The sequence below is a fragment of the Crotalus tigris genome, unplaced genomic scaffold, assembly GCF_016545835.1.
Source record: "Crotalus tigris isolate CLP2741 ecotype Arizona unplaced genomic scaffold, ASM1654583v1 scf7180000019583.1695794, whole genome shotgun sequence".
Classification (NCBI taxonomy): domain Eukaryota; kingdom Metazoa; phylum Chordata; class Lepidosauria; order Squamata; family Viperidae; genus Crotalus; species Crotalus tigris.
This window is the reverse complement of record NW_024097605.1, coordinates 1,489,067-1,505,381: the sequence shown is the minus strand read 5'-3', so window position 1 is coordinate 1,505,381 and position 16,315 is coordinate 1,489,067. Positions and strand designations below refer to the sequence as shown.

Here is a 16,315-nt window from a genome sequence, read left to right as displayed (position 1 = left end):
TAACATGTAGCAATACAAGTGAGACATTCTAAGTGGGGTATTTAGAATTATTAGTGAAAAGTTCCCTAATAGCTTAATGAGTTTTTAAAGAAAAGCTACTCCTGGATTCTTTTTTTTATATATATAAACAAGTTTTATTAGTTTTTTAATTTTTACATCAGAGTGCTCAAGAAACACCGTGGTAATTTATTTATTTATTTATTTATTTATTTATTAGTAAAACTTATATGCCGCCCAATCCCTAGGGACTCAGGGAGGCGCACAAAATCAAAACAACAAGTACAACAATTAAAAATGAATACATTCACACAGCATGTCCCAATTGAATCCCGCCCCCCCCGGGGACATCAACCCCAGGCCTGCTAGAACAGGAGAGTTTTAATAGCTTTCTTGAAAGCCGGCAAGGTGGGAGTAGTTCGAATCTCGGGGGGAAATTGATTCCACCACGTCGGAGCCACCACAGAAAAGGCCCTTCCCCGAGGGCCCGCCAGCTGACATTGTCTGGCCGATGAGACCTGAAGGAGGCCCAATCTGTGGGATCTCACCGGTCTCTGGGAACTATGCGGCAGTATGCAGTCCTGTAAGTAACCTGGTCCTAAGCCATGAAGGGCTTTAAAGGTGACAACCAACACCTTGAATTGCGTCTGGAGACCCACAGGAAGCCAGTGCAGCTCGCGGAGGATAGGTGACACGTGGGTGTACCTTGGTGCACCCACAATCGCTCTCGCGGCTGCATTGTGAACCAACTGCAGCCTCTGAACGCTCTTCAAGGGTAGCCCCATGTAGAGCGCATTACAGTAATCCAGTTGAGGTGACAAGGGCGTGAGTAACCGTGAGTAGAGCCTCCTGGTCCAAATAAGGCCGCAGCTGGTGCACCAGACGAACCTGGGCAAAGGTCCCCCTGGCCACAGCTGATAGATGTTGTTCCAAATTTAGCTGTGAGTCCAGGAGGACACCCAAGTTGCGTGCCTGCACTGAGGGAGTTAAATTCCTCCCCCCAGGACTAATGATGGACCATCAGAATGACCCTTGGGGGGCAAGACCCAGAGCCACTCGGTCTTGTCGGGGTTGAGTCTAAGCCTGTTCACCCCCATCCAGACCCTCACATCTTCCAGGCACCGGCACATCACGTCGACTGCTTCACTGAAAGGACACGGGGTGGAAATATATAATTGGGTATCATCCGTATACTGATGATACCTCTCCCCGGGTCGCCGAATGATCTCACCCAGCGGTTTCATGTAGATGTTAAAAAGGAGGGGGGAACAGGACCGAGCCCCGAGGCACCCCATAATCGAGGGACCTAGGGGTCGATCTCTGTCCACCCGCCAACACCGACTGCAACCTGTCCAAGAGGTAGGAGGAGAACCACCGCAATACGGTGCCACCCACCCCCACCTCTCCGAGGATACCATGGTCGATGGTATCGAAAGCCGCTGAGAGGTCAAGAAGCACCAAGATAGAGGAATGACCCCTATCCCGGGCTTGCCAGAGGTCATCGGTCAGTGTGACCAAAGCAGTCTTAGTGCTGTAGCCGAGCCTGAAGCCAGATTGAAAAGGGTCCAGATAATTCGTTTCATCCAAGGATCGCAAGATCCTAATTTACAATTACCATAATCCAATTTAATCTTGAATAAACATATTATTAGCACTTCGGATATCCCTTCTACAATACACATAATATTCAGACAGTAACATTCTAATATTTCCAGATATATTCTATTTCTTAGTCTAATAGATCATTGATTAGTACCAATTCTTCTCTTATCACAAATCTCTCTTATTTCTTCTTCCACTACAAAATAGTTATCCTACTTAAAATAAAAATTTTACTCTACTCTATTTTAGATACATAATCTATCAGTCAATCTATTTCTATAAAAAAGAAATCATTTCAGTAAGATTTAAATCTCATCCAAATAATTATCATATCTAAAACAAGCATATTGTTACACAAAATATCATCTTGCTAACTTCACATGCTCAGTTAATTGTTAAATCAGTCCAGTCTCTAAAGCCTTTTTAACCCATTAAGTAAAATTTTAAATCACATTTTTAAATCTAACTCTAGCTTTCTTTCTGTGCCAGGCCGGTTTCCATAATACCGCATCAGTATCATCAAATCTCAGTATTTGAGTACGGGTATTTATCGACACCTCAATCTGGTCTAAGTTTTCTTCCCTTTCTTCCAGTATCATCTGGATAGTATAGTCAATTTTGTTCCATGTTGTAGTTACTAGTTGATTATCAAGGTTATCACAGCTTTGAATAGATCGCATCTGAAAGTCAATTCCTGTTGCTTTTAAGACTGCAAGTATTTCAGTTGAAGTCATTCTTTGATCATCAGAGTTCTCCATAATTTGTACATAGGTTTGTGAAATATCATCTTCTGTAGTGATTAGTTGACGTGGAATGATCAATTAGAGTCTCAGTTTGAGATTTTAAGTCAAGTATTTTTCTAGAGCTCAATTGATCAGTAGCTTCTTTCTCCATCTCTTTAAATTGTGTGTACTGTTGCATATAGGCCTCTTTAAAGCTAGTCTGTTCCTCTTTTATTGTTCCTTGGCCTATAGGTTGATCCATTAAAATTTGAAATTCAGTTTGTGGTTCTGCAAAATGATCTTTAATTTTTCTCCAAGATTTCATGTACTCTGTATTTTTTCCCAATATAAGCTCATAATCAAGCTGTGGGTGATATTCTTCCATTTCCATGATAAAATAGTCTTTTAGTAGAAGCTATATTTATTAGAAGTCAACAAATATCCACCTCCACAATTTCTAGTAAGCAAATTCAGCCCACAGCTTCTTCAAGGCCTTTATCTTTTTCCCTTTTATTATCATTTGAAGGTCAAATCCATCTTCAAACACCAAGAGAAAGTACAATTGCAGTAACACTTTTCACCACAAGATGTCCTCAGTAGGCTGTAAAATCTTTTTTTCCGAGTTAATTTTTTTTATCTCATTAGGAAAATAGAGAGAGAAAAAACAGAAATATCTCCAGCATAGTAGATAAAATAATAATAATGTTCTATGATAAGGATTTTTTCAAAATATAAAAAAAATTAAATATCCAATAAAAAATTACTGTTTTATAGTTTTGTTCAAAGCTTTTTTTCCCAAATAATCCAACGCCGCTCTCTTAAGGCAGGGAAGTCATTCAGAGGCTTTTTACAGGAAAATAGTTGGGGCTAAGAGAGGGAAGGAAAGGTCTCACCAGGATTTCTCCACGGTGGTTCTTCACGCTTAACTGTTCTTCTGACTTTCGGCTGGTGCAGCTGGGTGATCGGCCATTTTACTGGGTGATCTTTTCTCCGACGGCCTTCCGCAGTCAACAAGGGCCTCCTCGACGGTGGTCACTCCTCCAGGGCGACTTTTTGACCCGATTAAGGGTCTACCGGCGGAGGGAAAGCAGCCGGCAAACAGAGTTCTGCGCACGACTGCACAAGCCGTAATCTGGAACCAGAAGTCGCTACTCCTGGATTCTTGACAAACCTGTATTAATTGGATCTGAGCCAAATGCAATTGTTGATTCAACTTGAACAGATGAGTTGAGTTGATTTGATAGTTTAAGATTAAATCTCCAAATTATATATAGGCATATTCACATCTGTGCAAAATAAACTGCCCTTGTGGATAAGAATAACTTTGAATGTTTTTCAGAGTTTGTTCACAAAATGTTCTTGTACAAGCAGAAAACAAAGGAAGTAGATTGTAGAGCTAGATCAAGAATTATGTTGTGCTTAGATTTTCCCCATATATTCTCCTCCCTCAAAATTATCTCAATCATTTGGGGAAATATATGAACCTGCTTTTATTCTACTAATGGGAGTCACAATGAAATATATTTCCTAAAAAATGCTTCTTTCCTTAAACAGGAATTGGATAGCATCTCTTTTCATTACTGGTCGTTATTTGATGGCCATGCTGGATCTGGAGCAGCTGTGGTAGCCTCCAAATTGCTGCAGCATCATATTGTAGAGCAGTTGCAGGAGATTGTGGACATCCTGAAAAACTCTGCTGTTCCTCCCCCAACTTGCCTGGGGGAAGAACCAGAAAGCATGAATGCCAACAGCAGAATGCTAACCCGGGCAGCCTCATTGAGAGGAAGTGTTGGAGCTCCAGGTTCACCTGGCACTCCATCTACTCGCTTCTTTACAGAAAAGAAGATCTCGCAGGAATGCCTTGTTATTGGAGCTGTTGAAACTGCATTCAGGGAAATGGTAAGTATAATTTGATGGTTTGGGTATCTTCGGAATAACACTTACTTATAATAGTAAATATACCATATATGTAGTAAATGGCAATGGGAATGACTTTTAAATACATTGATAATCTAATACATTTTCAAAGGTTGAGCATATAATAAATGTTTGGCTCTACAATTGTAAACCAGATGATCATTGCCAAAACACATAAATGAATTATACATCTTCCTAAGGTGGGTGACATTGGATGTACCATTTGCCCTTTTTTCTAATGAAAGGCAAGATGTATAAAAGTAGGTGAATGGAGACAGTTAATGATACATTTGTTTAAAATTACTGGCTTTTTCCTCACTGAAAAAGTACGTTGTAAACATCACCTTGTGCTCCTAGAATAAAAATTAAAAAAAAATATTTACTGAGCTTGAGAGGATTTGCAAGGAAGAATTACAAAAATTCCCCCAATGCAGGTGTGCAAAGCTTATCGCTCTTACCTAGAAAGATTCAAGGCTGTAATTGCTGCCAAAGGTGCTTCAACAAAGTACTGAGTGAAGGGTCTAAATACTTATGCCAATGTGATATTTCCGTTTTTTTCTTTTTAATAAGTTTGCAGACATTTCTAAAATTCTGTTTTCACTTTGTCATCATGAGGTACTGAGTGTAAATTAATAAGAAAAGTTCAATTTCAACAACTGTAGAATCGCTGTAACATAACAAAATTAACAAAAGTGAAGGGAGTCTGAATACTTTCTGAATGTACTGTACATGTATAATAAGACTATGTCAGGTTTCTGAAAATTTGGTCCTTGATAGTTCATCCAATGCAAAAATGCAAAAAAGTGCACAGTTCACACATGAGTCAGGAGGTGGCCTCATTAATTAATGTAGCATTTGCCATCATAGAGCTATCATTGATTAAATGCTATTAAGCCATCTGTGCTGAATAGTGCTGAATCTTATTTTTGAGAAATGTTATTATCACTGCAACCCCTACCCTGTTTTAATCAGCTTTGAGAGTACTGCAAGGACCTAGTATAAGACTATAAAAAGACTGAATGGGCACCTTTTTACAGGTTTTCATACAAGTAAAAGTATTTGTACAAGGAGTGTATCTGTAGGAACTAGAAGCAGATGAAGCACGGCCCCTGTTTGACATTCAGCTTCTCTAAATACACATGCAAATACACACACCCATGCACAGACACGAGGGGGGGGGGATAATAGGCATGTCCCATGCTTCTCTCTCTTTAATCCCATTTGCATGGTTGTTGTTTACCCTGCATTTTCTGTATCTTGGAAAGAACATTTCTGTAATGGGGAATCTACTCTATTTGTAGATCCCCCATGTGATTTAAAACCCTGGGTTTCTGGATTTCAGATTAATAAATGAGTTTAACCAACGATATTCAACGTGTAGACCTAGGATTTATGTGAGTCACAACTTTGTTGTGTATCAGAATGGCAGAAAAACAAACATAAAAATAGTCTTTTAAAAAGCAATTCCTGTTCTTTGTCAGGATCCAGTTATATTTCCTTTCTATCTATCTTCTCTGATATAAAACCAATTCTTAACCCTCTCCTGAATCCTGCCATACTCTTAAGAGGGAGGGGGACTATGCATGAGGGTTTTATTACTTTCACTTTCTCCATTCACTACAAAGTAACCTTTTGTTTATTTGCCTTGGGTCTGCTAACCATCACAATGTAACCATTAGCCTTTTATCCTATGCCCCTCTGAACTTCTGCTCCTTACCGGCCAGCTAGGAAGGGGGGGGGGATGAAAAGATGCAGCCTCCGGAATCTGGTTTATTTATCCATCATCAAAATAAGGTGTGAGGAGCTGTTGAATGATCGTGTACAACAGAGCCAGATTGATGTTATTTTTCCTAGATTTAACACCTAGAAATCTGTCGGTCTGAATTGCCTGGAAGAACTGTGGGGTGGGGGCTGCTTAGGAACACTTTAAAACATCGATCTGTAAGGAAATCCCTCAGATCCTGTCTATCATGCCTGCTATCAATTTCTCTTAATAAAAGTTCCTGTTGGAAGAGACCGTTTCCACGAGTTCTGCTTTCTTAAGATGTGGATTGAAGTGGGTCCTTACTTGTTTGGTAAACTGAGATGATTTTCATTCGAGGCTGCTCAACTTGCTGCAAAACAGAAAGAACAGAAACAACAAGGAAACTGTATAAATAAGTATAAACCAATAAGTGAGTATAGGTAGTCCTCGACTTATAGCCATTCTTTTAGTGACTGTTCAAAATTACAATGGCACAAAAAAAGAGATTTATGATTATTTTTCACATTTACATCCTTTGCAGCATTCCCATGGTCAGTGACAAAATTCAGATGCTTGACAACTGGTTCATATTTATGATGGTTGCACAGTCCAGAGTTCATATGATCACCTTTTGCAATTTTCTGACAAGCAAAGTCACCTGGGAAGTCAGATTCACTTTACAGCTGTATTACTAACTTAATAACTGCAGTATTTCACTAACAACTGTGGCAAGAAAGGTCATAAAATGTGGCAAAACTCATTGAGCAACTGTCTCATTTAGCAACAGAAATTTTGGGCTCAATTGTGGCTCTAAGGTTTTTGTTCCAAGATAATATATTCCTGCATCTACCATTCTTTTCTGTTGTAGAGCTTATTTTTGGAATAGTCTTCTCCTAAGTTGTAGTTGGCTCTTGTTGTGTCCTGAGCCTGCAAAGGCAGGCTCGGGACATTGCAATAGTCCCGGGCAGTTGCAAGCTGCCCGGGACCAGACTGGCTGGCGCCAGCGCTCGCACGCATGTGCGAGGCGCGCCGCGCGCCTAAATGTTGCTTTTTGGCCTGGGGATCGTCTTTAAGAGAGGCTGAGAGGTTTGTTCTGCTCAGAGTTGTAACGGGGGCTACTGAAGACCAATAAAGAGTTCCTGAAACCACAGAAGGTCTCGCGCCGTCATTGCCATTAACCGAGGACTCAACAGCTCAAACTCTGATAGCCTTTAGAAAGGCTTTAAAATTAGAATTTCTTTTCCCCCATGGACATTATACCAAGATCATAGTGATATATTTATTGCTTTAATTGTAATTTGGGTTTTCTTCTAGTTTTATTGCTTACACCACCTACAAATGTGATCAGGAGAGTTGGGGATCAATATAACTCTTCCTAATTGATTGGTCAATCAGTATAGTCCATTTTACCACCGTGCTAAATGCTGCTATGTGTTTAGTTTGTATAATGTTATGTTGGAGGTGGGGGGGCAAGAGTTAACAACAGTTCTCTACTTCTGCTAGTGAAAATTGTTGAATCAAGATATGAACTAAGGTTAAAATAATTGTATTTGACCCCTTAGGTTTGGACATGCAAGAACCATTCTGTATCATGAAACTTAAATTATTACAGTCCATGCTGTTAGTCCTATTACATGGTATATGTTTCAAATAATTGTTTAATAGTAGTTTTTTTCTATCTTCCTTAATCAGTTGCTTTTTTCTGCTCAAGAGTTAAGCATTCATTAATTTTTATTGTCCTAGTGTGCCAAAGGCAGAAGAAAAAAACCAAGCATGATCTACTTTTCAATCTAAGTATCACTCAGATTTATTATGCATGTTGAAATTATTTTCTAAATTATGATGTAACTTTTTTTCTCCTCAGGATTTGCAGATAGAACGTGAAAGAACTGTCTTCAATATATCCGGTGGTTGTACAGCTCTTGTGGTAGTGTATTTACTGGGGAAACTCTATGTGGCAAATGCAGGTGACAGCAGGTAAGCCAAATTTGTCTTTGGCTGGAAAGTTGTAAGTAAAGTTTTTTATATTTACATTTGTGTGTGTTCAACTAAAACATAAGATGTATTTCTGTCCTCTTTCATGAATTCCAGTTTTCACAGAAATTAACTAGTTCTGAATGAGATGTCTCAGTTGTGTCCTTTGCCACTTTCTGATGCTAAATCTCTCAGTTCTGACATCTTTTTGGTTCCTTCTGCCAGTATCTTAGCTGACTTGAAGATTCTGGGACAATCTCTGAGATTTTTTTTCTCCTACCTTTGTTTATTTTAATGCTCTATCATTTCTTCTTACTGCATCACAAGTTAAATATGTTCCAGTGTTCGTCTTTTTTTTTTTGTCAGTTGAAGCAAATAGGCCAGCAATCCAGAGTGAATGCATCAATTTAAAGTATTGAAATAACTTGTAATTTATATTTTATGTGATTGGGTTTTTTGCCTTAAAAATAAAACGTTGATTCATTTAGTGAATTCATATATTAAAGTATCCTTAAAATGGGATCAAGTACTTGTGTGAAGGCCAGGCCAATTCTCCTGTCCCCACTTGAAAAATACTTCCATGCTTTTTTCTGTGTTGTGGTTTGTATACTCTAATTTTTAATGATTTTTTTTCCTTTTTTTAAGGCACGGATTTTAGCATTATTTGCACAAAGTTGCATTGCTGTTATGCAGCAGCATTTTTTATTAGTTTTGCTAATGTTTCAGCAGTACATTACAACATAAATATAACGCATGGTATAATGCATGTCAAGTACACTGGCTGCCAAAGTCTAAAACTATTCTTATAATGCAGAATTTACAGCAAAATTCTCAGCCAAAGATTTGTATTCTGGATCAATATATAAAATTTACTCGTCTGCATAATCAATAATTTTTATAAGAATTTTCTTAGAAGAATATAAGAATAACATTTGTTTGACTGAATTTCTTCATCTGAGCCTAACATACTAGACTATTATGAAAACAACATTATAAGTTGATTATAAGTTGAGAGCTTTTGCTGATGATTTGTGACATTATCTCAACCGACAGACTCAGCTAGGGATTTGGTTGAAATTTTAACTCAGTATGGGAAGGTTTCTGGTTTTAAGGTAAATAATAATAAGACTAAAATATTATCGAAAAATATGTCTATGAAGGAAAAAGATATTTTGGCTAAATTAACAGGTTTTGAAACAGTGAGAAAGGTTAAATATTTAGGAGTATATATTACACCTTCTAATGTTAAATTATATAAAAATAATTATGAGACATTATGGGCAAAAGTGCAAAAGGACTTAAAGGATTGGAAAAAACTACAATTGTCTTTGCTGGGGAGAATTTCAGCAGTTAAAATGAACATACTTCCAAAGTTTCTTTTCTTATTTCAAATGATACCTATTTTGAAAAAAGATGCTAATTTGGAGGAATGGCAGAAGGGGATTAATAAATTCATTTGGGCAGGGGAAAAGCCAAGAGTTAAATTTAAGATTATACAAGACATACAGGAAAGAGGAGGATTTAAGGCGCTTAATTTAAAATTGTACTATGATGCGGCAGCTTTAACGTTGATTAGTGATTGGCTCAACTTAACAAATAAAAATATCCTTTCTCTTGAGGGATGGGATTTATTATATGGATGGCACGTATATTTAATTTATGATAAAAAAGTTGATCAGGGTTTTAAAACCCATATCCTGAGAAGTGCCTTGTTGCGTGTCTAGAAGAAGTATTATTATAGGCTAAATTATAAAATTCCAATTTGGGGGATTCCTGGACACGTGATAGAGGGAATATCTAGGGGAGTGAATTTGGATAAGATTTCTTATAAGCAATTACTTAGTTTGGTTGGGCAAAATTGGCAATTAAATCTTTGACTGAGCTGAAGCAAGAAAATATTGTACACTCTTGGTTTCATTATAATCAATTGTTAGTGAGGTGGAGTTTAGATCAAAAGGTTGGTATCACTTTACAGGATGTGAATTTGGTAAAACAGATTAAAGATCAAAGTCGAGCTCATAGGAAGAGAATTTATAATGTTTTAATAGAATTGGATTCTGAAACGGAGTTAGTTAAAGATTGTATGGTTAAATGGACTCAAAATATTCAAGAGCCGATTTTATTGGATACATGGGAGACAATTTGGGTTAGAAATGTAAAATTTACTCAGGTGTAAAATTTAAGAGAAATTTTTTATAAAATGTTTTATAGATGGCATTTGATCCCCAAAAGTTGTCCCGCATGTATCCGAATTTACAGCCCAAATGTTGGAGATGTGGAAGTTTAGATGCAACTTATTTTAAAATTTGGTGGACCTGTAGAGATATAAAAGCTTTTTGGATTAAGATTTGGTGGAATATTCAAAAAAAATTTAAGAGAAAGATAAAGTGTACTCCGCAGTTATTTTTGTTGGGTATTATTGTAGATTTTGATGTTGAAGAAATCAATTTGATGTTGAATCTTATAACAGCTGCAAGATTATTAGTGGGGCAATATTGGAAGAAAAACTCTCTGCCTACTATGGAAGAATAGATACTTAAGGTGTCTAATTTAGCAGAAATGGCGAAAATCTCCACTTATTTAAAGGACCATTCACAAGAAAAATATGTTATGGTTTGGAGAAGATGGATTGGTTACATTCAAAAGAGATATGAAACTGAAAAGTATTATCTTGCATATGAGTAGATTTTAGATAATTATTAATAGTTTTAATTATATCATTATTTTAGTTTATAATTTGTTAACACTTGTTTTGAAAAGAAATTAGTGTGTTAGGGTTTTGATTGATAGTATAGTTGGTTAATGTTAGTTAGATTATGTTTGTTTATTTGTTACCCTGTAATCAGCTCTGGGAAGTGGGGGAGGGGGAAGGGGTGGGAGGGGTTTATATTGTATTAAATTTGTAAAACTTTTAATAAAAAAAGAAAGAAAAAAGAAAACAACAGACCTTCTACAACTGTGTAGGAAAATGCTTTCAGTAACTGCAATGTTAGAGCAATTCAGGTGGTAATTGGGAAGTGGCCTGGCGGAGCAGCAACAGTCAGTAAATTTGTTCTAAAGAAATCCAGAACAGAATTTCTCTAAGTGTACATATTATGACTGGTACTAGTCATATTATGATAGAAATGTACATATTTACTACAGTATAATTTTTAAGCCATTACTAGAAAATACTAACATTTATGTTTGCCTATTTATGCAAACAATAGATGCAGATCAAGAACTAGTGTATTTAATTGTAGGAATCAGTGGGGAAGAATCATATTTATAAAATTGAATCTCTTTTTCTCTCTTCCTTTCCTCCTCTTGCTGTTTTCTGATCCATATAATAAATATCTTCTTGCTGAGAATATAGTAAAGTCTTGTTTATTCATTGTATCTGTCCGGTCTCTGCCTTTATCACATTCAAAATACTTCTTCAAACAGGCATATGTTTCTGCCCCACCTGTGCAAAATTTCTAATGTCTGGGGCCTTTTGACAAAATGAGCAGATACTTCCTGTGGCTTCAAATTCCAAATAGTTATCAAAAGGGATTGGTAAATGATTTCTCTTTGTTACTTCTTAGCAGATTTTTGAATCTATTATAAAGATACTGCAGTTCATTACTGTATTTCAAATAATTTCTGGCTGAAAAGGTATGTAATAAAATCAGGGCATCCTATGAATACTTCTTCACAGCAGGAAGAGAGTGTTTTTCTTTTTTCTTTAGAGCATTCAAATGCCAGATGACCTTGTACAAATGAAATTATTCTTTCAACTTTGCAACTTGGTAGTATTTCCTCTGCAGCTTAAGCAGGATGGCTTTTTCCTGTAGTACAGTATTTGGATTTCAGCTTTCCCTCTTTACAAGAAGCTTGAAATCTAAGCTACATCACAGAGTTGTTAAAATGTGTTGAGTGTGTTAGTACCCTGCATGTAATCCTCCTGTTTGATGGTTTATGAACCAAGGTATGCTAGATTACAGATGTTTTCCTTACATAGAATCATGTGAAGATGACTTGGGAAAAATAGGATTTGGAGTATGGTTTTTGCATACTGGACAAAGTGTGATTTATTAACTTTTATCATCAGGGAATTCTGTATGTAGCCTGGATATGACTTAAGACCTCAAACTGAGTCTACTTCTGTGTTTTACTAAAAAGTATTATGTGATAGACTTGATTGATTAAAGTGGTGATGGAGATTAGTATCTGTAGGTCCATCTGGTGATAACCATATGGAAGATTGGGTTTAGTATTTTACAGGAGTTATGAAGAGTTTGATTTAACAAATGAAATTATAGAAAGAAAAATAGGCATGTTGAATCTAAGAAAAAAAAGAATATTACAAATCTGAAGAAAGGTAGAGTTCAATACATGCTGAGAAGTAAAATGTAGGTTTAATTATGAATGACATGGCTAAAAGGTCAGAAGAGATGTCATCTAGGTTGATATAAATGTATGGGAGCCTATAGTGATTACATACATTACATATATGCCTAATTAAAGATGGTAATAAAAGAATTAGATATGAAGCGTGGTCAGATTGCCCAACATTTTGAATACATGTGATCCAAGGAAAAAAAATAAAATTCTGTTAGCTACTGTGAATGGATTGAATTGTTGGGGAAGAAGATGATAAACTGGTTACAAAATGTACTGTCATTCCTTAAACATTATATACATGAAATAATTTTATTCTCCTTTATGAATAATAGAGTTGTTGGATACAAGATGGATGTCAAATAAATTTAACAATAAAAATTTCATAATAAATAAAGATTGAAATAGAGAAAAGTACCAAAAGGGTAGTGTCAAAAATTTGGGGTTTCTGGAAAGCAAACTCAACCCTTAGAACACTTGTGGGAATAAGAACATCATAAAAATGCCAGAGATAGAAAATGGAGTGCTTTATTAATCAGAACATCATCATATTATGACTTTAACTAAAGAATGGGTTCCTAATTGCATATACTATAGCAAGTTATCTTGCCACATTGCTCAACTCCTTTTGTTTCTTCAGTATCTTGGTCTCTTTTTTGAATAAGCCTTGTGTATCAAATTTATAGTACAAAAATAGGTAACATCTTAGGAATTGCTTTCCTACTGTTGCCATGACTCTCTGCACTTCAGCTTGTACACAAGATCTCTCTAACTCAGGCCTGCATTTTTCTTCAATTACTGGACCACATGGTGGCTGTGACTTCTCTTGTCTTTGAACGTGTTCCTTATGCTCCTTTTGCTTCTGTTTCATTTCTCCAGCAGGGATATAAGACAGCTCTTTCTCTCAGTTCTACCTTGAGTCAGAGGATTCCTCCATTGGTGACTAATTTCAGACAATCTCCCTTCAGATGCGGCATTTCAGAGAAGCAATTAAATTACAACAATAGGATAAACTATGAACTAAATCTCTAACATTTACACCATCATAACTTAAAGAAAATTGATACAAAATGTTTTACTGCTGCTACACAACTTCATCAATAATATGTAGGATGGTCAAATCATGCAATAATCTTGGAAATGCCACGACAGAGATGGCATGTTTCATCACATATGGTAGACATGTAGAAGAACTGAGATAATCTCACCTGGAAGTGTTCTCTTTGTGCCTCCCTCTCCAATATACTTTATCATCACTGGCACATTAATGCCTGATAGGGAGTTCACCTTTGTGCTCTCTGCATCTAAATGGCTGCTCCAGGCATGACAATTGCAAACAAAATTAAACTTGAACTAGTCAAAGTTTGGAAGCTATTGCAAACTTTCATAGGCCGCTCCGTGGGCAGCCCCAGAGCTGCAGTGCTCCAAGAAGTCTGAGCTTCAGAGTATCATGAATCCCCAGCCAACCTTACCTAGCCCAGTAGCCAAGCACAAAGCTGCAGCCACCCCTTCCCAGCTGAGCAGCATAGCTCAAAGCCCCAGCATAGATAGCCCTGTGATGCAACATCCCTGCCCCAGCCACGCTGGAGTCTAGGCTCCTGTCCTGTTGCATTCTGCTACCCATCTTCTGATCTTTGCCATGTTCTTGTTCCCGTGGTTGCTGAGGTCTGCCTGTCCTTTACAAGGCAGCTACTGGCCACACGAAACTTTGTTCTTGAGATCTTGCAAGGAAACTGTTGTGTGTGACCTCAAGAGGAAGGCCTGCATCTCCTTTCTAAAGGACCAAGTCTAGTGTGCTTCATCAACAGTGGCAGCCAGAAATTGGCAAAGGTCAGTTGGGGGTGGCAGAGCATAGAGGGTAGGGGCTTTGGAATGGAGAGGGCGAAGAGGGCGGAGAGGGGGAAAGATAGGCAGTGGAGGTGATTAAAGTGTGGTTGTAAATATTGTGGACTGCAAGTGCCTGAATTTTGATCACATGAGTGCACTCCAACTGCTATAACTCGAGGACTGGGCTTAAGTACCATTTGTTCAGTGTTAGTGTAACTTCAAACAATCATTGAACAAATAGATATTACACTGTAGTCATTGCCTAATGTAACACATAATTTATGATACATTACATAAATACATAAGTACATACATAAATTTATGATAATTTATGATATATATAGAAGGCAATTAACTACAAAGTAACCTTTTGTTGATTCTTTTCGAGAGTACTAACGATAACAATGTGGCCATCTGCCTTTCATCCTACACCCTCTGAATTTCTCTCCTTTATCGGCAGCGAGGGAAAAGGGGGAGGAAAATGCAACGCCTGGGATCTGGGAAAAGAGAGAATGAGTGATAGTGCCGATGGAGCAGACTGACGATACATTTTCTGGACTTACCACCTAGAAATCTGCCCAATTGAATCGCCCGGAAGAACTGTGGGGTGAGGGCTGCTTAGGAACACTTTAAAACATTGAATGGTGGGGGGATCCCTCAGATCCTGTCTAGCATGCCTGCAGTCAATTTCTCTTAATAAAAATTCCTGTTGGAAGAGACTTTCCAAGAGTTCTATTTTCTTAAGATATAGATTGAGGTGGGTCCTTACATTAGACAGGATCTGCAAAATTAGTCAACCTGGAAGGGAGAACCTTGCTGGGGGACTTTGCAAAAAATACCATGTCAGACGACCAAGCAGGGAAGGGAGAAAGCTCCCCGGAGAGGGTGCCGCTGCTCTGACTGAAAACCTGCCAAATGTCGGGATCTGAAAGGTCAGATTCCTCAGGAGAAGAGATGGTGGAGACACGTAACCACAAACCTCGGTGGTCAATGGGCATTGGAAAGAAAGGCGAGTGGGAAAAGAAATCAAGAAAAGTGACCCTGAGACGGGGGGCCAACCAACCAGGATGGAAGCAGGAGATGGAGAAATCCCTGCACACAAGCGAAGAGAAAGGAAACTGGGCACAGTACTCAAACTGGATCCTGGAGAAAGCTATCGACTTGATGAAGAGAACCCTCAGCTCCCTAGGAGAGGAGAATTCTGAGCGCTACGACCGCACCAGCTCCTGGAGCCACAACTGGAGAGACTCTGAGGGAGAATCGGAACCTGCAGCCAGGAACATATGCTGATCCAGTAATCCCCATTCCCTGCTGACCCGCAGATGGCGATCCGGATGGAACACAATACCACCAACGACAAAGGCACCAATCCATTCAAAGACTCACTACTGGATGCAAAATTCAAGGGGGAGCTGACATGCTTGGGGTTTTTCCTAACCCAAGTCCTCAGCTACATGGAGGAATATGGGCGGCACATCCCTAGTGACAAAGCCTGTATCCAGATCATGCAATCTGCTCTGGACGGGCTGGCCGCAGATTGGGTGGTGAACTTGCACGATTCCAATGCCCCAGAGCGAAACGACTTCAAATGTTTCATGTCCTCTCTGAGAAAGCGATTTGAGAATCCCCTGGCTGATCGCAAAGCCCACGAAAGGATCCAAACGATGAGGCAAGGCAGATGCCCAGTAGCCAAATATATGCAAGAACTCCAAGCCATTGCCAGCAAGCTGAACTGCCGGAAGATATCCACCTTAGCCATTTCAAAGACAGCCTAAATTATGATCTATATGACACTTGCCTGCCTTGGGGAGACCCACACCAACTCAACAAATGGTACGTCCTGGCAGAGGAAGCAGAGATTGACCGACTGAAGAGGAACTGCCGAGGAAAACAATGGAACTGTTCACCACCTGAGCCGACATGCGAACCAGTTAAGCCATCGGCTATGGCCAAGAAGCCAATGGGCTGTTTTAAATGCGGGAGAGAGGGGCATCGGGCTATAGAATGCCGCTCGAAAGCCCCCCAGCACAACCGAGGCAGATCACCAGCCAGCAAATCCGGGAAGTCCGCAGCTAAGCCAAAAGAATCTGCCATGAGTAATAGAGGCTGTGAAATCCTCTACCTCTGCCGATCATGGGGAAAGAACTCCAGCCTACACCGCAGGGTTGGT

General features: G+C 38.6%; 1 protein-coding gene across 2 annotated transcripts in view; it reads left to right on the top strand.

The window, feature by feature from the left end:
* Nucleotides 1–16,315, top strand: part of PPM1H (protein phosphatase, Mg2+/Mn2+ dependent 1H) — a 225,729-nt gene that overhangs the window by 143,633 nt on the left and 65,781 nt on the right. For both annotated transcript variants that reach the window (XM_039363747.1, XM_039363748.1), the window contains exons 3-4: nt 3,876–4,220; nt 7,847–7,959. In XM_039363747.1, the coding sequence (XP_039219681.1) occupies nt 3,876–4,220; nt 7,847–7,959 (458 nt within the window). The remainder of the gene's footprint in view (nt 1–3,875; nt 4,221–7,846; nt 7,960–16,315) is intronic.